The sequence below is a fragment of the Magallana gigas genome, chromosome 4 (genome assembly GCF_963853765.1).
Source record: "Magallana gigas chromosome 4, xbMagGiga1.1, whole genome shotgun sequence".
Lineage (NCBI taxonomy): Eukaryota > Metazoa > Mollusca > Bivalvia > Ostreida > Ostreidae > Magallana > Magallana gigas.
In genome coordinates, this window is record NC_088856.1 from 32,355,123 (window position 1) to 32,380,350 (window position 25,228).

Genomic DNA, 25,228 nt, shown 5'->3' on the forward strand with positions numbered 1-25,228 from the left:
AGACAGACAATCGGACAGACTCCATAAACCCCCAACCCCATTAAAAACCCCCACCCCCCAATCTCCTTTCTGTATTTAAGGTCCAAGAAATTATTTTTACAACAACACATGCAATCATCATTAATAGAGGTTTTTATCTTTTATTTTTTTACTTTATTGATTACATACATGTATTAGTTGGTTTTTTATTTTTTTTGGCACCTTGTATTTCACTTTTCGTCTTAGTACCTAAATGTGTCACAAAATGCTGCAGCATTAGTCTGTGCGGCGGCTGAGTTAGTTGGCCTTAGTGCCCAGTGTTTTGTGCTGTGTTTGGAGATTAGTTCAGTAGGCTAGGTTTGTGGTAGGTTAATTCTTGTTGTTGGCAGGGTATGTGCTGTCAAGTAGTAGGCAGTGCGTGCTTGTTTACGTTAAGTTGTTGTATATATCTGTCAAATATCTCAACCTGTCTACTCCAATATGTATAACTTATTAATTATATTCCTTTCTCTTACTGTACAGCATAATGCTATCTAAATTCTGCAATGAAAGAAACTATAGTGAACAACCAGATAGTATGCGACAAAGAATTCAATAGGGGTGGGATGGGATGGATGGGTGGGGGGTTGGGGGGTTGGGTTGGACCATTGATTTGATACTCTTGCATTGATAGAAAGCTAGATGTCATTTTCTATTTTGTGATGCATGATATAGAGAGCTTGGACATGAGACAGCTTCACAGAGATCAAGTGTTTAGCTTTATAGTCACTGCTGTATGAGATTTTACATGTAGCTTCATCTTTTTTTTTATGGAAGTCTTAGAAAAGCTTTGTTTTTTTTATTTGGTTGAAAAAGATTGCAAAGCCTTCATTCATGTGGCTTTTATTAGAGTACATGCTTCTGTATTATTTCTTTTGCATAATGCGTTTTCAAAGAAAAATATATTTTTAGAGGTGATGACTTTGGGGTGAAACTTTGGTGTAAATATATTATGATGAAATACTAATTTGATACATGCATTGTTTTGTGTACAAAGTTTATCATTTATTACCTATTACAGACAATTCTTTTTCAAACATCAGATTCCCCATCAAACACTTTAGTTATATTGTTGAAGAAAAAAATTACTCAAATTGATTGACGGTTATGGTCAAATAGTTGAGAATACGAGAGAACTACATATCTGCAAGCATTTTAAGTAAATATTTTTCCCCTTCAAACTCAAATACAATCAAACTTCCTTATTTCGAACCAGATGGGACTGTCTAAAAACTTTGAGATATCATAGTATTAGAGATATCAGTGTTCAAGATATTGAAGTTCAACTGTACCTCATTACAAAACTTGTTTAAGAAAAACATCTTTAAATGCTTCTGGCTATTTTCAACCATTTCTCTGTAGATCGGTAGCGTAGTGTATGTGAGATGATTCGCCAATGGGACTATGGCTTTTATTTATACACAGAACACTGATTGAAAAAAAAATGATAAAATATAAATTGATCGAACTTTACTTACGAAGTTTGTAAGTGAAAAAAAAACCTCCACTCAATCTCAAGATATTAATCAGAGAATTTTTTTATTTTTCATAATTCATAGTTCAGTCAGTCTTTACCATAACTCTTGAACTTTTGTTTGAGAAATTTAATGTTTTAATGAGAGATGAATTTTAATATTCATTTTACCAGCACACACAATCTCTTACTTATGAACCCTATTATTTTTTGGTAAAGTTGTTTTTATAATTTTTTTCCAACCATTCTTTGTTTCAGATATCCTATTAGATCTTTAACACGTACATAATTTGAATGTCCTGGATTTATGCACATAACATGATTTTATCATTTATTTCATTTCAGTTCAGAGAAGTGGCCTTTAGCGGGGAACACCTACGATGAATTGGAGAAGGGGCCACAGGGGAGTGAGAAGGACAGCTTGGAGGAATACGGGGACGTTGACCCCACCAAGTTCAATGAGGACGGCTCCTTCATTGGTCTGTACGGGAACCAGCAGGCCACCACCCCCTCTGAAGCCACCGCTCCCTCCTCTGTTATGCATGACTTGATATGACCAGTATATCTATATGTTATACAATAAACTGTGTCGCTTTCTCTATCCGTATACATATATAAAGCCATGTTAATATTGGGTCACTGCCTTTCTCATTGGTCGTAAGTGGATGTTTTATATGCCTTATTTGAGCTCGATGTGTGTGGCTGTTTTATGTGTTGACCACCTCTATGGGGGTGTAAAAGTTCATCTTTGTCTGTAAAAATCATTGACCCATGACATTCTGATGAAGATGCCCTCTTTCCATGAAATTTTAGAGTGAATTTCATGGAAATAGTTCTATTGTACCAATGTGAACCTTTTTCCACTGGGAGCTGTATTTACAGTGTGTATGCTTATTCCAAAAACATATTTATTTGCTTTATATTATATTTATGATGTTGAAATTCCAAAGTTTGGTTTACGGTATGTACAAATATCATACTTTTATAATGTTGTGAGTTGGCTGTATACCAAATAAGTATGCAGGTTTTTGTTTTTTTTTACTGTTTTTAAATAACTGATTAAGAGATTAATTCATCATAGTTAGTTATTATTTCCTTTTTTCTTTATTTTTGTTTTGATAGTCTTTTAAAGGATCCAAATGTAAGATTTGTTAATGTCTTGCAGAAGAATTGTATAATTATGTTTTATCCAAAATACACTCTGTGAGTCTATGTACTGTATAATAATTATGTAATACATGTACATTTAATCTCTGATTTTATTCCAGTCAAAGTAAAACAGTTCTCTATCTAAGACTTAGATATACCCAACTCTAACCAGTAGTTTACAGTTTGACTTGTAGATCAACCCCCCCCCCCCGTTAATTTTCAGAGGAAGAACTCTCATCATTTACATTCTTGTTTATCAATTGCTAAATGAAGCTGATCATTTTGTATAACATTAGGGGAGGGATTTGTGATGGAGACACTTTTGCTAACTTTCAGGAATAGTAGTATGTATTCTGAGGGTTTGTAATTTGTGAAAGTCTTGTGAAATCAAATTGATTTTAGCTTTGGTCTGACACATTTTCTGCAAAGATTTGATGCTTTATTGCATATTAAGTGCATTGATTATTTACTCACTATCAAATCATTGCATTACATTACATTCATGGGCTACAGCAATTCTTTTGTAGCTTGCATTTACCAGTAATGTTGAAATCCCTCTCAAATAGTTTTCTAGTCATGCTTTAGAAAGAAGAACGTACATGTATTAATGCAAAATTACTAAAAAAAAAAATTGTTGCCATGCAAAATACAGACCTGGTGATCTGTTGGGTTTGTTTTAGGATATGATTTTAGTTTAGTTTTTTATCCAAGCAGACAGCTTGAATTTATTTACTGTGCATTGCAAGTATCTTAAGATGAATCCTTCCTGCATGGGGTTGATTTGAATACCAATTAAAGTTTCTTTTGTTTCTGTAATGATTAAAATCATTCATCTTTGTTCATATTCAGATGATCTGCATGGATGATCTGAAGTAACTGTTGTTGTTCTGAATAAGCTTGTTCATTTAGAAGATATTCATGTATGATATGTGCTCAATCATCAGGTTCATTATGTCATCCATTGTGTTGTTCATGTCTGTGATGTACTCAGTTATCTTGTCATGCACAGGATGTTCATGTTCATGATGTTCACAATGGTCATGTTCATGAACATGGTGTTTTCCATCATCATGTTCATGTAAACTATGTTCTCTTAAGGATGCTCTTAGTCATCTTGTTCATGACCTTGATGTTCTTCAATATCATGTTCCTGATGCCCTCAATCATGATGTTCATGAATCATGATGTTCTCAATAATATTCATGAACATGATGTTTTCCATCATCCTGTTCACGTACAGGCACTGCTGTCTCTGGCAATAATAACCTACTGGTAGTTCTCATGTATGGGTACCCACTGGCCTCTAGTATTGACTTATTGAATGTTGCATGTAGAGACCTCACTCTGTGAACACTTGGATCTGACCTGTATTAATTAATGCTGTAAATAGATATGTACACTGTATTATGAGAGATATCGAGAACAGGCCTGGGAATACTATATAGTATCTCATATATCATTAGTCTGTCCAGACCTCAGTACTTTTGTCTGCAATTCTAAGTTCCATCTTAGCTATGTTATACAAGTCTACTGTTGTGGGGTTTTTTTTTCTAGATCGATTCCTAAAAAAAGAAGGATAATTTCTAGTTTCAATACTGAAAAATTTCTTTAGGTTTCCCAGGCCTGGTATAAAGATAATACAAAGTCTAAACCTTGATCCAAAGGTAGTACTTTTTAAACTGAAATCTACTTCAGTATAATCAGAAAATCCACTGTCGAGTTGTTGTTATAAACATGTTCCACTGTAGTTAAAACCTCCACAATATGATGTATTCTAGTTACCTTATACGTGTAGATCTGCTTTTGTTATCACATGGATTTCTAGTTTAACAGATTAACTACTTGAATTTGTATCCTGTATATTGTGTTTCCATCATCATCATCAACCCTCGTTTCTATAGTAACGCAACTACTTATCAAAATAACCGGCTTTTGAAGTTTGTCTTGTGATTACAAAAGTAGTATGATGTGTTTTTATTGTCAGCTGGGTCTCTTTAAGCTAAAACAATCATAAAGTTCTTCAATCTAGGAACCTGAACATTTTTATAAATTCTAATCCAGTTGCCTGCAAAATGATATTGAATGACATGTAATAGATAGAAAATTGTAATTTTGTGAAAGGGTTTTATAAAGGCTATGCCTGTTGCCCATTCCATTTGATGTATCAAAAATATTATGTTTAAATTTGATGGATTGCAATTTAAACCTAGTTCATTTGGTGTCAAATGTTAGCGTTTTTAGAAGTTGGGTGCTATATTTTTTTTTTATATTTTTGCATTGTATCAAGTCCTTAACGTGTTAATGTGGTAAGCTGTTCTTTAAGCTATGACACATATACATGTACCAGCTGTCTTCATACCTCATCATTCCCGTACACAGATTTGGCCTGGGCCACTATTTGACATTTTGACCTTGGATCATCTCTGTGGTGTAAATATGAATTTTTTTTATTATTATTATTAAGATATTGTTATTTATTTTCTGTATTGTTTTAATGTGCAATTTTTGTTCTATACATATAAATAATATGTATGTCGGGAGATATATATTAAAAAAATTCTAATAAAAAATTTCAACAACCAACTTATTACAATTTTTTTTTAAAATATCATAGCTCTGTATAGTGTATAGCATGGTATAAAAGTTTGCTAGTATTTGAAGAAATGGATACACAACCATACCAATTTGTTTATAACATTTATTTCATTTCAATCATAACAAAATTCATTGTATACAAATATGTTTCAATTATAGGCAGTATCTGTATATTGGAAAGTGTCTCTCAACTATTTAAATAAATCTGATCCTAAAATTGTCTAGTCCTACATTATTCAGGAAATAGCCAATCCAGACCTTTCATGGTGACCTCGTAACCAAGGAAACATGCCTGAAATAAGAAAAGGGAATCTGATATATTTTGTAAAGGGGTCATAGCATTATATTTGTAACAGGTGGTGAAAAGTCATGTCTCAACCAGGACTTGAACTCGGAGCCTCTGGCATACCATGCCAGCACTCATACCACTGAGCTCTTGATAAATGTATTATCTATTTTTGATATCTAGGTATATTTGGTCTAATTTGAGTAACAATACGCAAATACAAGTAATTAATTAAGGATTAATAAATGACCTTTGATAGAAACAACAAAAATCTGTGGCATGATATACATACCGGCAATTGGTGTCAGAAGCTATATATGACTTCAAAGTGGCACACATGCCTTGAGAAAGCCCAACTTACACTAAAGATTCAAAACTTAGCTCAAGAAGATACAAAATAAATCTTCAAAGGAAGGGTATTGCATGCAAACTGGTAACAACTTTGAAAAAGAGACATTTAATTACCAGTGAGGCACATGAAATTATATAAAATATATTTTCAATTTTAAAAGTTATATGTTCTGTGTGATGCTGGTGAAAATATTGTCTTTTCTTGGAGTCAAATGGGTGAAGACAATTAATGAAAAAAAAATTAAATAACTTTCCTTGTTCCACATTGTCTTGTGAAGGCTATCATTGTTTTATGAAAATGCAGATTGATGTGGGGAAAAAATGTCTAATTTTTGTGTATCAATTCAAGAGGAATCAAGATGATATCATTCAAGAACATAAAACAAGATGCATCTCTATATTTCACTTACAATACACTCATCTGGTTCAAGTAAATAGGAAATACAATCAAACTTACAGCGTTTGCTGGGAATGCCCTTAACATCACAGGAATGACACCTTTGTACAGAGCAAAGATGCCTTCATTCCGGAGCAGCTCTCGGAACACATCCCTGATTCCGTTAGGATAGGTTCCTGCCGGGGCTAGAACAGTGAAAAGATCATAAATCAATTCGTATTCTACAATGGATTTAAACAGACTTCTCCATTATATATATATTTAATTTACACAAAATGTTGCCCCCAAACGTACGTCAGTGAGGAGTTCTTTGTACAATTGCTATTTGACCTGTTTGCATTAGTGACTTGCACAAAGTACAATTTTTATTAGTCCCCTACCGGTTTTCACCGGAGGGGACTATAGCTTTCCTATGCGTCCGTCAGTCCGTCTGTCTGTCTGTCTGTCTGTCTGTCCCACTTCAGTTTTCCACACTTTTATTCTTGATGCGTTTGAGGAATAATATGGAATTTGCTGAACAGCATCAAAATGTCTAACTACAGATCAAGTTTACACTTTTGTAGGGTCTGGTTGACATATTTTCGAGAAAATTAATTTTTTATATTCCTATTTTTTAATGTTCGGGTTCGATATTCTGCATAACAGTGCATTGTTTTCACAATTTTCACAAACTGGTAGGGGACGTGTATTGCTCATGCAATACTCTCAGAATGCTTGTTTCATCTGTTTGTAGATGTGACTTAAGCATTATACAATTGTTATTTTACCTGTTTGATTCAGTGACTAAAGCAGTGTACTTTTGTTATTTTACATGTTTGCGGCAGTAACTTAAGCATTGTGCAATTATTATTTTACCTGTCTGTAGTCGTGACTTGAGCACATCTGGTGGTATCGCGACCAACCAATTGAACATCCCAGCAAATCCACCGGCAGTTAACGTCCGACTCACACTTAGTTCATTTCGACTGAAAATGGATGATTTTCAAATGTCAATCAAATGCAAACTGACAGAGTATTTTTATTTTTTTTCTTAAATTGTCCATTCACTCAGCACTTTACTTAAAGAATTTCAATGATTGATATGTGATCCAATTCGTCAACCAATGATCGTTATTCATTATAATATGACATCAGTGTGAAAAATTTTTTAATTTGGTAATGGTACATACATAATCAGTCTTGAAAAGAGTATTGATGCAGTCTTAAAACATATTTCAGATCAAAATAAACAACCCCCCACCCCCTCCCCAACCCCCAAATTAGCCATCATGGATGTGTAAAAGAAAGCCATGCTTACTCATGTCCCTTAGGTGTCAATACATGTTGGAGCCATTCGTATGTCATAAAGTACATCCCTGAGGCTGGTACATCTGCAATACAGAAACAGACAGTCAGACTGACAAAGAGTTAATGATAATCGCTCAAAAAAGTGTTTCTTTGATTCCCCGAGCGGTGTAGGGTAAGGGGTTCGGGTTGGTTTGCCCCTCTTACCCCTGAGTAGAGTTGCCGCTGTTCCTCTGTATATACTCCTAATGCCACCTTCTCTGTACAACTGTTTCGCGCAGTCAATGGGTCCGGCGTACTTTTTCACTTTAGAATCGGCTTGAATCTGTTGTCCAACAAATAAATATGTCAGATGATATGCATGAGCACTATTTTTTCTTAATCTAGTTTATGTCATAACAGAAATATGTAAGTTGTTGCATTGGCCTTTAAAACTTATAAGTTTTTACAGAGAATTGATGTTAACAAGTCACCTGTAATAGGCACTTGATTCTCTCCCCTGGAGTCATGATTGCTGTTGTGAAAACACCTGCTAACATTCCAGCCTTGAAGAATTGAAGATATCTACAACAGATTCATTAGCTATACATATATATCAATTCTAGATAGTGAATGGTTTTCCAAATGAATTGATCATTTCAATATTCCATCCCCCATGCTTAAGATATAAATTCAAACAACCAGTGTATGTACCTTATTGATATCTATTAAAAAATACAGAGCAAATTCATCATTAATCCAAGTGGTTTTCAGGCACATTTTCTAGCCCTTGGCAACAGTATATGTATCTATAGTAAAGGTCAGTGGCTTGTTAACCCAAGTATCCTGAGATAAACGAATCTCTCCATTAAGCCTGACATTTCATTAACCTACGTGAGATCCTGGTCAGGAGATTTCTGTTGTAGTTTTTTACCGACACCAAATCCTAAGAAACACACAGCAAACATAGGTGTGACCCCAGCGACAGGGGCGGACATTCCTTTGTATAAACCAAAGAAACCCTGCAACAGAAGAGCACCTGTTTTTTAAAACACTCATTTCTTCGAACATGAATAAACATATTTTTGATAAATGTGAACTGTGACCAAAATTTTTAAGGGCTTGTGTAATATTGTAGAAATAAATTGTTAAAGCAAATAATATCAATGATTTTTTATTATAAATCCATGATATTAAAAGTTGAGCCTACTTCTTTCCTTATGGTTTGCATGGCACAGTCAAAGGTTCCTTTATACAGCGGCGTCTCTCCTGGTTTTATGGGTGGCATGGTCTGTAGGCGGACCTTAATATCGTGGGTAAATTTTACAAATTTAATAATGTGATAATACATGATTAAATTTCTAGTAAGGTAATTTTTTTAATATCAATAAAGTATGGATATATTGGCATTCTAAGTCTGGTTCCTAAATTGTATATTCTTCCATTGATTTTATTCACTCTTGTATATATAACACCAGGGACGTTTTGTTGTATATACTACTGTGGAATCATGTTTATTCGTGAGGGTCAATGTTTATGGGTATAGCCAAAAATTTTTGTGGTTCATGGGGACATAATTTCATTGTTCTTGTAATCAGGATAATTTTCATAAATGTTAAACAAATGATTGTGTATAGGTTCGTGAGGATGTAAATTTGTGGGCAAGGGTTACCCACAAAAGCCACAATCATTGGTATCCCACGATTAATGATGATTCCATGGTATATATAGTATCTCATCGTCCCTGCACAATGACACCAAATTCATCTTAAAGGACGAAAAAGATATAACTTAATTCTTGAGGCAAAAGAATTATACTTCGAAAGCCTTTATTTAGCCTAATTCAATCAGATAGAAATGCTAGGTTTGAAACTTGGCGATTTTAGTGAGATATCCTAAACAAAAAACTGCCAAAGGGGATCAAGTGGATACACAAACAACCCTCCCCCTTCCCCCACGGGTCTATCCTTCAAAACCGCTTAATGTTTAAAAGTTCAGTCACTTTAACAATATAGAAGGGAAAGACGTCTCAACATGTCATTAAATCACATAATCTAAATTTATGACAAAAGTGGGACAGGTGAAGGCCGGATCTTTATCTTTTTAAGTAGGCCGTTCTGCTCTGTCGATGATTTTACCTTGATGGTGTCCAATGGATGTCCGGCGACTACCAGACACACGCCACCGACTCCGCCAGACACAAAATCCTTGTAGGGGTTGGATTTTCCCATTTTGCTCTTAGTGCTATTCGTGAAATCGACCTACGATCCCACGGCTCAGAAGAAAGTAGGAAGTTTCAAATGGCTTGCTTTTAGCCGGAACCATAACTAGCCACAAGTACAAACTTCATAATTCCGAATTGGTACGAAAACTATTAAACATTCTCGTGGCAACAGAGATATAAATGTTATTTTAAATGTCTCTGGTGGCAAGTATATATATTTATATTAAAAGACACACAAAAATTTAAAGCTTTCAAAGTCGTTTGTATATTTTTTCAATATTCAATACAACTGACTTCATAAAAGTGAGTTACATTTAGTAAATAATTGCACTTTCTGAGAATATGTTTTTGTTGGGTATATATCTTCTGTATATTTTATCCCACAGTATTGCTTTTGTGTACACTAATTAGGCAGCCTAAGCACAAAAATGCTATTATTGCTGCATGTTGTACCAGGAATTGAGAAACCTAAATGTACAATAAAAAAAAGCTTGCACTTGTATATAAGTTTCCCTTTAGTTCTTCAGAGATGTCTTTTAAACAACATTTGTGAAATATTCCAAGTTATTCTGAGCAAAACTGATACTCTAGAATCCAATGCCACCCAGGTGAACAATTTTTTTCAAAAGATAATTGACAATATTAGAGAGTGTTCTAGAGGATTTCTTTATACGTGGATGGGTTGAATAACTAATAAACTTTTAGATGAGTAGCAAATCATTTTCAAGGATATGTGACAATAGCTGTTAAGGTACCTCACTACACCCGACTTCTACTTTTTAAGATACTATGTCACAAGATGTTTTGTTAAACTGTTTATATATTATATATCGTTCGATTGGGTTGTATATCGTCGTAGCTCAGTGGTTAAAGTATTGGCCATGGGCTTCTGAACCGCAGATCATGAGTTCGAATCCACCTGGAGATTTTGGTTTTGTTTACTGAATTAAATTTTTGAAAATGTAATTTTTTATCCAAAATTGCAGATTTTTTTTGTCTATTTGACTTAAATACTTCTTATCCATTATGATATCTTATCATAATCAAGTAATTTTCTGCTGATTTGAGAAAATATTTCATGGTGTAGTAAGCCACCTTAAGAAAGGTGGCAATGTGAATTGCAATGTATTATGTATCAATGATATTTACCATCATAAACTACAATACATAGCAGGATGGAATATTGAATTTCACAGTGGAAACTTGCCTCGTTCTTTATTACAAATGTTTCATAAGTAATTGTAAATCAATTTTCTTTTTACAGTAATCGTAATGAAGTAATAAAGAACAAAAGATTATATAATATGAATCAAAATATCAACAACAACATGTTACAATCAAAACAGTTCTTTATTTAAAGAAGCCAGATGGGCCATAAGACAAAGAACAATATTTATATATACATTGTATACAATTATCATATCTACACTGGACAGTGTGCACGGTGATAATCGCAGCTTTGGCTGTTGTCACCTGTAATCCATAAGTCTCACAAGTAAAACACACGAAATCCTTTTACTTTCATTTTACACCTAAAAGAGTGTATCTACCTCATAGCTGAGATGTAACTTATATACAGGGGAGACAAACAAATTGGTTATCTACCGTTAACTCATATCACAGTATATCAGAAATAAATTAAAACAAAAGAAGACTTTGACCTCAAGTGTTCAGATTTAATTACCATTGTAAACATCAGAAAAGGAGATACATTGTACTGATTTCGAAATGAAATAACATCTAATGTCTTTATAATCAGTAAATTATTACTGAAATCTTTAATAATTTGTGTTCCTTCTTGGATCTAAATATGACATGCACAAATATTATACAACATAATGAAATAAATTTTTTAAAAACCCCATTTCTCGTCGAAAAGACAGCCGTTAGTGGACATAACACTAATTGAACATTCAAACTGGGCTAAGCCTTTTAGACTGAATTTGGTATTTAGATACAATAATTATGATAACCATATGGTGGGTTTCTCCTCTATTTCTATTGTTGTGCACAGCAATAAAATTAACACAGAACATATTGGATATATTTTACAATTCAGTGAAAAATTGCAATCAATGATAATTTTTTTTTATCATTTTCAAACATCACATATATCAATAAAACAAAAAACGAGAGCAGTAACTTCACACAACTCTGAATAATTTAATAGCTTTGTCACAAAATACTGTCAAAGTCAGAAAAAGACATAGAACAGTGTTCCATAGTCTGAAATTTCTGACATTTTCTTGGCTTTTTTTATAACAATGTTGATATTTTACTTGCCAGAAAAATTTTAAAAATATCGAAATCATTAGAAAAGCCAGGAGAATGTCAGATAGGTCAGACTAAGTGTACAAATATTCAAGATATGTGTATTTCTGGTGGCCATAGTTAACCACTCACCAAATTGTCCAGTGTGTACTAGAATCAAACACAACTTTCTGAAATTTAAACCGGTGAGTACATGGTGGTACATGTACTAACAGTAAGGTTTTACAGGTAAAGAGACATGGAAACATTTTAAACTGTCACAGAGAATTTATATACATGTATATCGTATATATGCATTTCTGATAGAATAAGAAACATATAGCCTCATCAAACAGGAATATAAATGTATCAACAAAAATGTTTCACAGTTTGGTGCTTCATAAATCTGCATATTTGAGGATGTGGATGCATCAGAATTTTTATCTTCAATACCTTCAATACCAAAAAGCTGAGATATCATAATGACCAATATTTTAAGTTTTTCAAACTAAAACTTTAAAGCCATTGAAATGAATAAACATGCGTGTATGAATAGAATTTACATAATTACGTTTGAATGAATAAGTGATAATGTTCCACACTACCAACATCATGTATAATGTATATCTGCAGTAAAATATCTGAAAAAGTGATGATTTAACAAATAAACAAACATGTAAATAACTACTGGTAAGCAGACAGGTAGCTCATTAGAGGTAGCAACCATTTTAGAACTCTGAAAAGAACGACACAAAACCAAGAATTCAATATGAATATCAGGCTCTATAAATGGTTTGAGAAGACTATAAGTTCAAAATGTCAGCAACAGTATGATGTTTTCTCACACTGTCAAGGGCCGAGTCCACTTGTGGCCATTTTAACAGTGTATCCCTCTGACCATCAGCTACACACCATCTCAAGATTGTGTTACATCTTTTTAACCTTATACTCACTATGTGAGCATGGCGTCATAACTTTGAAATAAATGTAACACCGTGACCATAAATATTAAAAAAAAAAAATTACTGTTCATAACGTCCTAGATATGGATTATTGTTTTAAAATATAATAAAATATGATACATGTACTACCTTAGAACAAAAATATCGAACAGAAATGATCATTAAAGTTCTCATGGCTGTGTTACATTCAGATTCTACTTTAAAAATACCGGTAGTTTACCAAGCTAGAACGTGTAACAGAAAATCTGATTGGTTGAAAAATAAAATAACTCTCATTAATGCTGATAGCTCTACAGTTGTTCTACCCCCACACAGACTTGTGACCCCTGACAGTGCGATAATGAACACCACGTGGCAAGGACTTGTAGACAGACAGAGGATCATCGAGAGATTCCGATAGATTGGACAGCTCAAAATATAAATAGCAATGACATTTTAATCTCTTTCTATACATGCAAATGTACAATGAATATACAGCTACACCTTGATCAAGTTTCTGAACTTAGAATGAGGAATACACCAATCAATGTCCACATCCTTGCCGCCCTGGGAGGAAGCATCACCTGAGTATAGAACATATACCCCCACAAGCACCTCGGCTTCAGCAGCCCTAGATATTGACAGTCTGTAGCTGTATTCAGGCCTTAGAAGAGTAGCTTCCTTCTCCCTAGAAGTCGCTCTATCATGTCTCCATTGCTTCTGTTTCCAATGAGGGGTCCGTTTCTGATCCACAAGCTGAGTTTGCTGCAGAAGGTTGCTGAAGAGTCTGTTTTTGATACACGAGGACATAGGCCGCCTTAGACTGTAAAAAGGAAGAGGAATGTAACAATGCATGGCATTTAAGTATGACAAAATTTTAAAGACCAAAACAGTTTGAATTTTTTACTGCTTTTAATTTACTCTTTTCACATAGGCTACTAAAGACTGAAAGTCAAAAGCAGACCACTACCTCAGGCTCTACAAAGTATTGATGGGTATAAGACAAATTACAGTAGGTATCTGCAATATCATCATTATTATTTTGTTCAATGAGTAGACAACTGCAGCTTCCCATTATTTATTTTTCAAGTGTTATTTTCATAACAATTATAACAGCACTAGTACTGCAATATTTTCGCTGATAGACAGCCTCTGATAACTCACCACCACATCGTCTTCAGAAGATGATGTCACACTCGAGTCGTCAAAGTAGTACCATTCTCCATCATCCTTGTTCTTTGCATAGGCTGTATCTGTCAAGGGGGCAAAAAAAAACATGTCATATCTTCCTAACATCTTTGTTCAGTAGTAAGAAAAATCATGCAACAATACATATGTGAAGAGGTTCATATGGTTGTAACTTACAATGGCCGCCCCCTAGCCCTCCGTAGTGGTTGCTGACCGCGATAAGATCATACGTCACTGGTCCATGGTGCGGGTTGATGATGTATTTCTTCAGATTAAGACCTCTGTATAAAAAAATTCATTAAAACATTACATATACATTATCTTTCAACCACTGTAATTTCATTCACAATGTTCTATCTCACTAGTCTCAGGGTAAAAAACAACACTACCGTAAAATATACAAGAGAAATGCGGAGTACCATATTTTGCATGTTATAAATTATGCAAAAGTTTAAATAATCGAAAATGCTCTTTGAGGTAATTTTGTTGCAATTCAAATGAATTTTACACCACATACTGACATACAAATCCTGTATTTTTTGTTTTTGTGATCCCTGGATATTTTGTACCGATACATGTATTGCTACTGACCTGGCAGGGAACTCTACAAGGGCATCAATCTTATCTCTGTAGAAGCGGTTGTAAGAGAATCTCTTTAAATGCACAATCAGTACGTCAGGCAGACTCCACAGGTCAAACTTCTTTGTGGCTGGCTGGTGTTTCTTGCATTGAGGACAGTACCTGTAATCATACAATTCAGACTGTATGTGTGTCTATAGTCTATATTTGGAAGATTATTAACGGTAACTGGCATGTGGAGATGGGGGGTGGGGGAACATAATATATAAATTTCACAACAACCTCCCCAAATCATAAAAGAAAATACCCAACAGTTCTGGTTTAGCATCACAGACCAACAGACAATGAACAATGCTTTTTATGCATGTAGCTTAAAGAAAAAAAAATTCATTTCTGTGAGTAATCTCTAGGTATCAATTAGTATCACATAGTAATCCATGTGTTAATACTGACCATAGATCGTTTTCTCCGAGCTGCTCAGACTTTGTGAAGAGCTCCAGACAGTTGTCTAGCTGGATGACCTGCTTCTTCTGAGCCTTCACCTTCATCGACTCATGCTGCTCAAACTCCTCTGCTGTCTTCTCCAGGTAAAACTTCTCCTTCGCCACTGGATGCCAGTCAGCAGCAATGTACGTTCGACCTATTCATGTAAGCGTGAAAACATTTACATGTAATCCTCTGTTCAAGTAACCTTAATTTATTAGGACAAAATGCTGAACTACATTCCCAGAGAATTATGTTATCCAATCATTAAAAGTTGCTCACTTTTGATCTCTGTCTAATTTAATGATTAAGAGAAGTTGAATCAAAAGTATGGTTGTCTAATTTGTAGGATCCCAGAGTGAGATATTTTTCATCTAACGTCATTTTTAAAACCCCACTATTTTGCTAAAACATATTGTTGTAGTACATGTGTATATCAGAGATTTTCTTACTAGTCAGTTTCAGAGGGCTTCCATCTTCTTTGATTTTGTAGTCCATTTCAGCACTGCCGTAAGAGTTGACCATGGTAAACTTGACCAGGTGCTTGGGTTGTGGTGTTTTCTGCGGTTTGTTGTTGGTGACGATGCCGTCCGATTCTGGGGGGTCCGTGGAGCTGTTGTTACAACACTTGGAGTTGGAGTCTGTACTTGAGCATGAGGTTTCCATGTCCAGAACTTCTGCAAGAAAAAGAAATATATTATTTTTTTGAAATCATTCAATAATCTGTGATATCCATAGGACACCAAAGTCAAATACAAAAATACTTCCTGATTTCCTTACCTCCATTTTCTTGGCCCTCTTTCTCCACCATGCCGTTACACGTCTCACTACTATTGTCTGTCTCGCAGTCCTCTTCTGCCTGCTCATCTTCCTCGTCATCTTTCCACCAGATGTCGTCCTTGGCAGGAACTTGTATGTAACGACTACAAAGAGGACATCATTGCTTGTTATTGCCATACAGAAAATGCACATACTATATTTCGTTCATATAATACACAGAAAAAAAGCCCTAGATCAAAAGTGTGCCAAGTTATGAATTGAAAGGTCACAATGTTATCCAAGTTCTTCTTTTGCAGTCTGCTAACAAACATGTTTTTATTCTGAATTCGTTTACAGTTGTTTCATTATTGAAAAGAAAGTAATGTATTAATCTTTAGAGGGCCAAAACGGTACATTTTTCAATAATTTCTGGTGCAGAAAAGAACATTTCAAAGAACAAATACACTGTGCTTTCATTAATACTGATGGGTTTTATTGTTCATGAATTTAACAATATCAACAGATTTGAGGATGCATAATTTTGTGGGCAACAGTCTTACAAATACAAATTTTTGTCATATTTTTTTTACTTAATAGAACATTCAAAGATTTGGTCCACTCAATGCCAAGTCACAAAAATCGGATTTCAATGAATAGTTATAATCAAACCACCATATAACCTTTTTTTAGAACACTGGCCTAAATGCCTCTAATGAGAGCCCTTATATAACAATACATGCATAACTCAGTCAATTGAGCTGTAGATGTTCATATAGTACACTTACGACATTCTCTGGAGGAAGGCTTTGTACAGGATTTCTGAGGTACACATCCTACTTGGTAGAGCTAGGAGCATTGGTTGGCCGAACAGCTGCAAGGAGGACATCTGATAGTTTGAGGAGCACTTGTTTGCCCATCTGATGAAAAAAATTAAATCAACTACATGTAAAATTTAAATGTATGCAATACCAAGGGTGCAATACATGTATTAGTATGACACATTGTATATTATATAACCACAGTAGTTTTTTTGTATCAACGGTATTTTCTTTTATTTTCACTTGGTTTGTTCTTAAATATTGTGGCTTTATAGTGTGTATTAAATACATACATTGCATGATTTGAATTCTTTTTAATTCAATTACCGGGTAATATGAATGTTAAATCATAGAACTAAATTTCAATGAGTATATTTCAGGCCTTCAGGGGTTTTTCAGGAATGTAACCATTATTGTTTAATACAGTGAAACTTCTCTAAACTGGCAGGCTGCCGGACCAGACAAAAGGGCCGGTTTACAGGGGGCGCTGATTTACTGAGGTTCAGTAAAAACTAGCCATTGTCAAGGAAGTTATGTCTCTGTTTGATCCATTTATATAAACACAATACATGTATAGATATACAGGTATGATGCCGGTTTTGAGAAGTTTCACTGTACAAATAAACATTTCCTGGTATAGCATTTTAGTATCGGTAATTGCTACATGTACAATACTTGTAAGTACATGTGTACATGTACTTTAATTTGTTCCTATCCATTAATCCTTTATTTGACATTACCTCTTTTCCCTCATGTAGACTGGAACAACTATGATGTCTGATGATTCCTCTGTAGTGGAAACAGGCACTTCATATCTACAAAATGCCAAATAATGAAAACAAAATACTGCAATATACATGTACAGGTACATCTGTTATTAATTTAAGTATACCTTAATTTTCCACTCTGACAGGATATAATGTAAACATATGGGTATATCCCTCTAACTATTTTTAGAATCGGTAGGACAATAAAGTAGTGCCTTTAAGCAAAATAGTCCCTATACTTGCAGAGTGTATATACATTTATTGGGACATTTTAAATCAGAATGCTTGACACATGTCAGAAAAGAGGATTTGCAATTTTTAAAACAAGTGTCAAAATTGAATTATCATTTGAAGAAAAGAATTGAAATTGTTTGATGTACACCCTTTCCAATACTGAGAAATTCCCTACTTTTACTTTCATTTTCAGAGTTTTTCAATACAGACGCATTTTGCCGGAAAACGAATCTGACTTCAAACCACGAAATTTTAACAGGAAATAACCAATTTGATGAGCTTTCATTCAAGAGGTCCCTCGTTGCTGAACGAAAATTAGGGCCGGAGCTATGAACCATAACGTTAACATTACCGCCTATGAAAAATGCATTAGTGGACTATACCCATATAGGAGTATAAGCTTTATAATCATTTCTGTTGTACGCATCATCAGAGCATGAGCAACAAAAACTTTCAGAACACCCTGAGGAGACGGTATTTCTTAATGCCTAAAGTATTTGACTCTTGTAGACTCAGTAGGAGTCATTTACTTTGTACTCTCTAAGGGGGAGCATGCAGTGTTTTGAGTGTGTCTGTCAAGCAAAGTGTTCTCAAGATATTGAACATCCTGAATCTTCCAATAGTTAGTCTAACCCTTGACCTTGAGACATCAAAACAACAGAGAAGACAACGAAATCAAGAACGGGTATGAGTTTCCTAGAAATCAAACAGACCCAGTGCAAATATTTAATAAGGGGGGCATAAAAATATGTCATTATGTATGAAATTAACATCTACTGCAAATAGTAGGCTAACTTACTGTCTATTATTTGTTTCCATATTGTAATTCATTTATTCATTTTACAACGATTGATAAACAGATTCTACTACTTATATTAATATCTTTCGTTGGCACGGACGTGAGGTGGTCATTGATGTGGGAGGAAGCTGGAGTGCCTAAAGAAAACCCAAGTGTCCCGGTGGACCATCACCATACCCTTTCACACACAGCCACTGACGATCATGGGGATTGAATATCGGTTGCATCGGTGATAGCAAGTGCATTGTCCACTGCGCTGCATGGAGAATTATTTATTGTATTTATTAAAACTTTCATTGAACATGTACTTACATGAAAATATCGTCCCTATCCAGGATGCTAGAGATCTGTTCACTTGAGAGAAAGATCTTGTGGAATCTGTGATTGTACACATCTGTGACCACCATCTACAATACAACAAGTATGTCAATCACAAATAAAGAACAATGTTGACAAATATCGGTACAAGGGCTTATGAACCATGGACAGGAATGAAAAGTAAAAATAAAAGTACCTACACATTCATGTAAACAAATCAAAATCTGGAAGGGATGTTAATCTCAAGTTGTTAGAAAAATAAAACCATCACTTGTTATTGCTACAGACAACCTCACCTTCTGGGGGTCTGCTGACAGCAGGGCTCCCACTGCTGTACACAGATCACCGATATTTCCCATCTTAGGCACCAGGACTCTCATCTGAAATCATTTCATTTAAATGTGTCTTGAAATGGACAAATCAGACCATGTACATTCTACCAAAAAGATTATTCTAAAACACTTTCACTATTATACAACAAATAACTTGACATTTTTTACTATTAAATGAATTGTGTTCTATATATTTTTTTTTACATAAGAACAAGTTTTTACAACTTATCCAGTCCTTATTTTGATTTGATTTTGACTTAATCAATGCATATAAATCATTCCATTGAGTACCTGTATGGGTTTTTTCTCTGGGGACAGGGGAATCCAGAACACCTCCAGTAATCTCTCCTTTTTGATTGGCATGGGTAGTGATAGATAACAGAATGGGTCAAAGGTCACTGACACCTTCGTACATTCTGGACAATTCACTGTGGATTTCAACAGTCCGTGAAAGGTGTCAACTATCACCGAATCATTTCTCTTCTCATAGTTCTCCCAAGATTCCTTTGCTACTTCCTGAAGTAAGACAAATTCAGAATATATAAAATTGTTGAAAATTAGTTGATTAAAACTAATTATCTTATTGAGAGCACAATCCAGTACTGAAAAATATCAATTAATAAACCATGCCCTAACCAAATTGACTACCGTTAATGATCAGACATAAATTAACCTTTTCATATATTAACCTACTACCGGTACATGTAATAATTTAAAGTAAACCTATGATTTACATGTACATGTATAATCGAGCAATCAATATTATGGAGAAAAAAGAAATAAAACAAAGTGTTTCATTATTGAAGAACAATAAACCTACATCCTTTTCTTTGGAAATAAAACATAAACAGGGGAAATAAAACATAAACATGAGAAACTGACAAAGAACAAAAAACTATACCTGATCTGAACGATTGTTAGAATCTTGTATCTCAACATAAGGTTTTTTCTTAATCCTGTTCAAATCTTCATGCAAACCATCCAACAAAAAAGCCAATAGTTCCTGGGAATCCTGCTGCTGGTATCCTGAAAACTGCGGAGCGAATTTCCCTACCTGTACCTGTATAGTAAAGCATAAAAGTTTGGTTGAGAACATATCATCTATTTGAAAAAACAAAGTCTTAACATTACCGTATATGGAGAGTCATTGTAAATGTTGATTCAAACTTTAAGATAAAAGTAACCATCTCTTTTGGACTTACTTTGAAATATCTGGGAACTGTATAGCTGTATTTTCCTGACCACATTGTCTTGATCAATTCAGTGTAAGATCTGGCAATTTCCCCTCCCATACCTAGTGGATTATCCTCATTTATCTCCTCCTTCCATCGGTCTCCCAGGAGATAATTTGTCAGCTTCGGGACATTGGACATGCACTGCAAAGTCACATACCAGTTACAATGTAACATATTATATCAGTACTTCAGAAAACTTTGCAACAATTAAGACCAATGTTTGAAAAATAATCTACTAGAGTACCGGTACCTCCTAATTTGTTATTTGCTCCTGAATTTGTCAAACTATAACCAATACTTCATTGTATAAATCTGTTATTAGTGCCCAATATATAAAAGTATATATATAAATACCTATAAAAGACATTAACTTAACCAATATCTTCTGTCTAACTCCTCTTTATTTTTAAAATGACAAGTCCCATAGTTATATTTGCTCCCTGTGTTACATATAAAACTGCCTTGACAAAATGCATCTTTCTTAGACTTGATGCAATCCTCTACCTGTATAGCTGAGTTCATAAAGCAGGTGTTTCCTAGATTGGACAGACCACACAGCCCTGGGGCCACTGTGCCCCCCTTCCCCGAGTCATAGTCAGAGTTGGAGTAGCTGTTGTAGTTCTTGGTGTAGCTAATGCTAGTGTCAGCCTCCCTGGAAAACCGACAGCAAGAAGAGATCAAATTAGAAGTTAAAGCTAACATGTTACTCACAGAGAACACACAATGCAGATTTCTCATTTACAAGCAAACTTCACCATTATCAACTACCATACTACATGTATTAATTTGTGATATCTACTATTAAACTGGTTTCTTGAACATTGATATCTTGAATACCAAGGAAATCTCATAGTCAATTGGGAGTCCCAACCACTATTTCCCAATGAATTTTGACCTATATTTTAAATCCTTTGGTATCCCTTAGGTGTTCTTAGGGCTCATCCAGTTCAAGCTAAAAAGGTTTTAACTGACTGCATATCTACATGCATCAAATTGTACTGGAGGGTTCTTCTAAATCAAATATCACACCCAAAACTGAGTATATCATGTATTTTATAAAAAATGCAAAAATTATAAACAAAAGTCAACCCTCACAATCTATGCCAGAGACGAAGAAATTTAATAAATCTATCAACTGAGCACATCTGTCACATTAGGCAATCATTCGCAATCACTCCCGAAAGGAAAGATAGAGTTACTGAGCAATACCTCTTGGTCTGTCGGGGCCAGGTTCCATCCTCGTTTTTCTGTTCTATGACGATGATTTGCCCGGAGTATAGTCCAGCCTCCTGCAGGGTCTGCTCCGGTTTGTTCAGATGTTCATACGTATTTGACATGTACTTGTTCCACAACCTGACCTCCTTGTCGTCTGATATATCAAATTGCTTCCTCATCACTTTCTCAACATCCTCTGCAGAAAACAGGAACCCAAAATTAAATTACCCAGAATTTTTTTTATATAACAATGAAACTTGACTCCACCCTCAACTGAAAAGATTGTTTTTTGTTCACACCAGGTAAAGAAAGAAAGAAAGAAAGAAAGAAAGAAAGAAAGAAAGAAAGAAAGAAAGAAAGAAAGAAAGAAAGAAAGATAAACGGAGTTCTCAATCTTGCACCATAGTACAGACCTATTGTGTCACAGCGACTTAAGCTCAGCGTCACACTCTCCGACAGGTTAGAATTCTCGCACAGCTTCACGTCCATCAGATATACCTCCACTTTACAGTGCTTCACAAACATTCCCTGTTCGATCACTTTCCTCTTTATGGGGGTCTAAAAAATACATGTCAAGATTTGCTGGTTAGAACTACAGCTATGATTTAGCTATGCAATGGTGTGATAAAACAGTAGCCAACGCCACTCCTCACAAAACTTCCATTTTCCTAGGTGTTTCTTAGACAATATCTTCAAGTTTATAATGAATATACATGTCTTCAGAGAAGATATTATTTTTATGAATGAACAATATTTGTTAGAAAACAAGAGGATCTGTACCTGGCCCTCTGTGATACCATAGCTTTCCACAATTTTCTCCCATCCTTCTTTTGGAAGTAAAATATAATCCAACTCATCAATAAGATGTTCTTTTAGTTCTTCCTTCCCTTCTGCAACAAACAAAAGACTCAATTCATTCACTTTAAAATATTCCTTTTACATTAATAGAGAGTATGTCAAGTTAAATAAATTCTTGTTATAAAACTTATATGGATGACATAAACTGTGGGGGTGTCCTTCGAAAGCCAAAATCATTAAAAATCAAAAACAATTCTCTTAAGTATTTTAATATAACACAGAAAAGAAAGTTTTTTAAAAGACTGAAACCAAATGAAGAAACTTTTTCTCAGGGCTCGTGTGTACCAACCCTTCAGTAGAGGTGAGTTATCCACAGGTCCTGGGTATACATCCTTCTCTCCCACAAAAGTCCTGTCCCAATCATCATAACCTACATACTTTTTCCACTGTTTGAACCATTTTGCATCAACGAGGTACCTAAAAATAACAAATCCAAACAATTCAGGTAAATAATTAACATAAAAACTCAAAATCTGACTTCATTTTGAACAAGAATACTTTTAATAACAGATTTGTCAATTTGGAATCTAGTATAACACATCTGCTCCCTAAAAGAAATGACAATCTGTAATTGATTGTCTGTGATTGTGGCTAATGGTGAAATAGGCACCAATGTTGCAAACTGACTGAAATTATTTACTTAGTTGTCTTAAATCATATATCAAGCACATTTTTGAGGGTTTTTGCACATGTGTTTATTACTTGTAGCTTTTTGGGATAGAAAAATAACATGAAGCAAAAAATTTCACCAGAATAAACCCCAACAATGTTAGACTATAGTACTGATGAGCATCAGGCATGTAACTGATGATCATCATGATGTGTAACCAGAGAACTGGTTCTATAATACATACAGTATTAAGGTGGTATGGGACATCTGTCGATATTAATGTGGATTAAATTACATAATAATTAAAATACTTTCACCGGTTTAGAATTTTCAAATTTTACAATATCTAACCAAAAAATAGCTTTTTAAAAATATTTTGAAAGGTAAAAATTGTAAAACCCACAGTGGGATTCGAACTCATGACTTACAGATTCGTAGTAAACTCTAACTCACCACGCTACGCTGTTAGATGACAATATTGGGAAAGAAACTACCGGGTACTTATATAACTGCACTTAATTTTATTGTTTATTTCGATAAACAATACGTCACAACATGGAAGTGTCCCATACCACCTTAAGTACATGTAGTTTGAATACCGTATGTGTGACTGCATGATAGGAAAATTTTACAATTATTTATCATATAAGATGGGACCCTTAAAAGGGTACAGTTAGTTGATATATTAAGATTGCAATATATTCACACAATATAAGGACCCATTCCCTCTGTGATTTACTATACTCTATCCTAATTAAGATATCCTAATTAAGATATTCATGTGGCACATTTTCTTAAATTATTTGATATCCATAAATACCTCAGAGTTCAAATTAACAATGTTTATTCGATTGTATGAAAAAATCTCAAGATTTTTTATTGAAACAATTGTGTAACATGTCCTTTAGTCTGTCCCAAGTTATTGTGTCCATCACATTTTGAACATTTGTAATAAAAATACACATGCCTGTGAAAGAAATACAGTTGAAATTGATAAGGGAATATATCCAAGATATCTTCATTGAACAATTATCATTTTTCACTCATAAAAGTTTTGGATGTGTATTGAAACCTGAAGCAGTAGAGGGTGCGTTTCAAAACAGATAATCTGGGCATTTTTCATATTAGTGGATGAATGTAGTTTGAGCACAAATGTATTTATGATTATTGAAGTATCAAGCAAAAAGTGGTGGAAGCAAAAACTCGGGACAGAGAGTACTTCCAAATGGAAAAAAAAGTCAACATTTCCCATTAAAACATTCCTGCAAGAAATTTGTTTTCATTTCTGTGGACAAAAGCAAAAGATATGTCAATGAAGAATTCTTTAGAGTTTTTCCCTTCCGTTGATTCAGTTGTACTTAATTGACAGGTATGTTTATTTTATGTAAAAATCATCAAAAAATTATGGACAATAACTTCGGCCAGACTTTAGTATGGGGAACTCCTAATAGCTAAGTCAAACTAAGCCACTTCATATTGAACTTGGTGAAAATGTGAATGAACTTCATCACATACTGTACTTCACTGTATACATTTATTTCACTTTTAGTGAGCTAAGAATGACGAACAACTGTATTTTAGACTATACTTCATTAAAATAAACAGCTATAGGAGGGGCAGAACTAAGAATGCAGATTGTCCCAAATGATAAACTGGGACGAATACGGTCTTCCCCTCCGGCTTTACCGGTATGTGACTAACAATGTTATTTATGGCTATGATGTCAAAATCGGAGAGGGAATGTGATTTTAAAGAACTCTTAATGAAAAAAGTACTTCGTAACTAACAACCAGACGTTCTTGAGGCAAAAACTGACTTCATTCTCCATCAAGGAGACACAGATAGAGGGCCAAGAACACGCTGCTATTATGAAACCATTTTTCCATATAAGGCTATCGAACTGAAAGAGATCTATGGCTACACATACCATATGTCACCCCGTTTTAATTCTCGTTTCATATAACCCGATATCTCCTCTTTTTCAGCCTCTAAATTGTGCTGCATACTTTCACTTTCACTGGTTCCGCCTTCTGCCATGCTGAAAGAACTATGGTGTTAAGACTAAATATAAACGGCGATTTTCAT

The 25,228-nt window shown here is 34.5% G+C and overlaps 3 protein-coding genes across 5 annotated transcripts in view; 1 reads left to right on the plus strand and 2 right to left on the minus strand.

Annotated features, from left to right (window-relative positions):
* The window catches only part of LOC105342527 (neuroglian), a 37,766-nt gene extending 32,542 nt beyond the window's left edge, over positions 1 to 5,224 (plus strand). For 2 of the 3 annotated variants that reach the window (XM_011449498.4, XM_011449501.4), the window contains one exon: positions 1,838 to 5,224. In XM_011449498.4, the coding sequence (XP_011447800.3) occupies positions 1,838 to 2,048 (211 nt within the window). In that variant the 3' untranslated portion in view covers positions 2,049 to 5,224. The remainder of the gene's footprint in view (positions 1 to 1,837) is intronic. The other variant, XM_011449503.4, reaches the window with a different exon arrangement.
* Positions 5,225 to 5,321: 97 nt separating this feature from the next.
* On the minus strand, positions 5,322 to 9,831 carry LOC105342529 (mitochondrial carnitine/acylcarnitine carrier protein). The gene is made up of 9 exons (XM_011449504.4): positions 9,672 to 9,831; positions 8,744 to 8,836; positions 8,428 to 8,555; positions 8,028 to 8,118; positions 7,762 to 7,879; positions 7,568 to 7,640; positions 7,126 to 7,235; positions 6,331 to 6,455; positions 5,322 to 5,528 (listed from the first exon to the last, which is right to left on the minus strand). The coding sequence occupies exons 1-9, from the start codon at positions 9,762 to 9,764 to the stop codon at positions 5,469 to 5,471; spliced, it is 891 nt and encodes a 296-aa protein (XP_011447806.2). The 5' UTR covers positions 9,765 to 9,831; the 3' UTR covers positions 5,322 to 5,468.
* A 1,126-nt stretch (positions 9,832 to 10,957) lies between these two features.
* LOC105342530 (ubiquitin carboxyl-terminal hydrolase 15) lies at positions 10,958 to 25,228 on the minus strand. Its single transcript, XM_011449505.4, has 20 exons — positions 25,071 to 25,228; positions 22,823 to 22,950; positions 22,456 to 22,565; positions 22,089 to 22,233; positions 21,670 to 21,871; positions 20,965 to 21,112; positions 20,428 to 20,601; positions 20,127 to 20,285; positions 19,517 to 19,741; positions 19,190 to 19,273; positions 18,888 to 18,982; positions 17,516 to 17,590; positions 16,743 to 16,874; positions 15,979 to 16,121; positions 15,651 to 15,875; positions 15,169 to 15,355; positions 14,728 to 14,877; positions 14,314 to 14,417; positions 14,113 to 14,201; positions 10,958 to 13,771 (listed from the first exon to the last, which is right to left on the minus strand). The coding sequence occupies exons 1-20, from the start codon at positions 25,178 to 25,180 to the stop codon at positions 13,652 to 13,654; spliced, it is 2,805 nt and encodes a 934-aa protein (XP_011447807.3). The 5' UTR covers positions 25,181 to 25,228; the 3' UTR covers positions 10,958 to 13,651.

Bases quoted from the DNA above. Each gene is read 5' to 3' on its own strand.
- LOC105342530 (XM_011449505.4), bottom strand. From the start codon at position 25,180: ATGGCAGAAGGCGGAACCAGTGAAAGTGAAAGTATGCAGCACAATTTA. The intron at 22,951-25,070 runs GTATGTGTAGCC...TGTTATTTTTAG, and splicing joins TTAAAACGGGGTGACATATG to GTACCTCGTTGATGCAAAAT. The intron at 19,274-19,516 runs GTACTCAATGGA...AAATGATTTCAG, and splicing joins CAGAGAAAAAACCCATACAG to ATGAGAGTCCTGGTGCCTAA.
- LOC105342529 (XM_011449504.4), bottom strand. From the start codon at position 9,764: ATGGGAAAATCCAACCCCTACAAGGATTTTGTGTCTGGCGGAGTCGGT. The intron at 8,556-8,743 runs GTAGGCTCAACT...CTTCTGTTGCAG, and splicing joins TGCAAACCATAAGGAAAGAA to GGTTTCTTTGGTTTATACAA. The intron at 7,641-7,761 runs GTAAGAGGGGCA...TCTGTATTGCAG, and splicing joins AGCGGCAACTCTACTCAGGG to ATGTACCAGCCTCAGGGATG.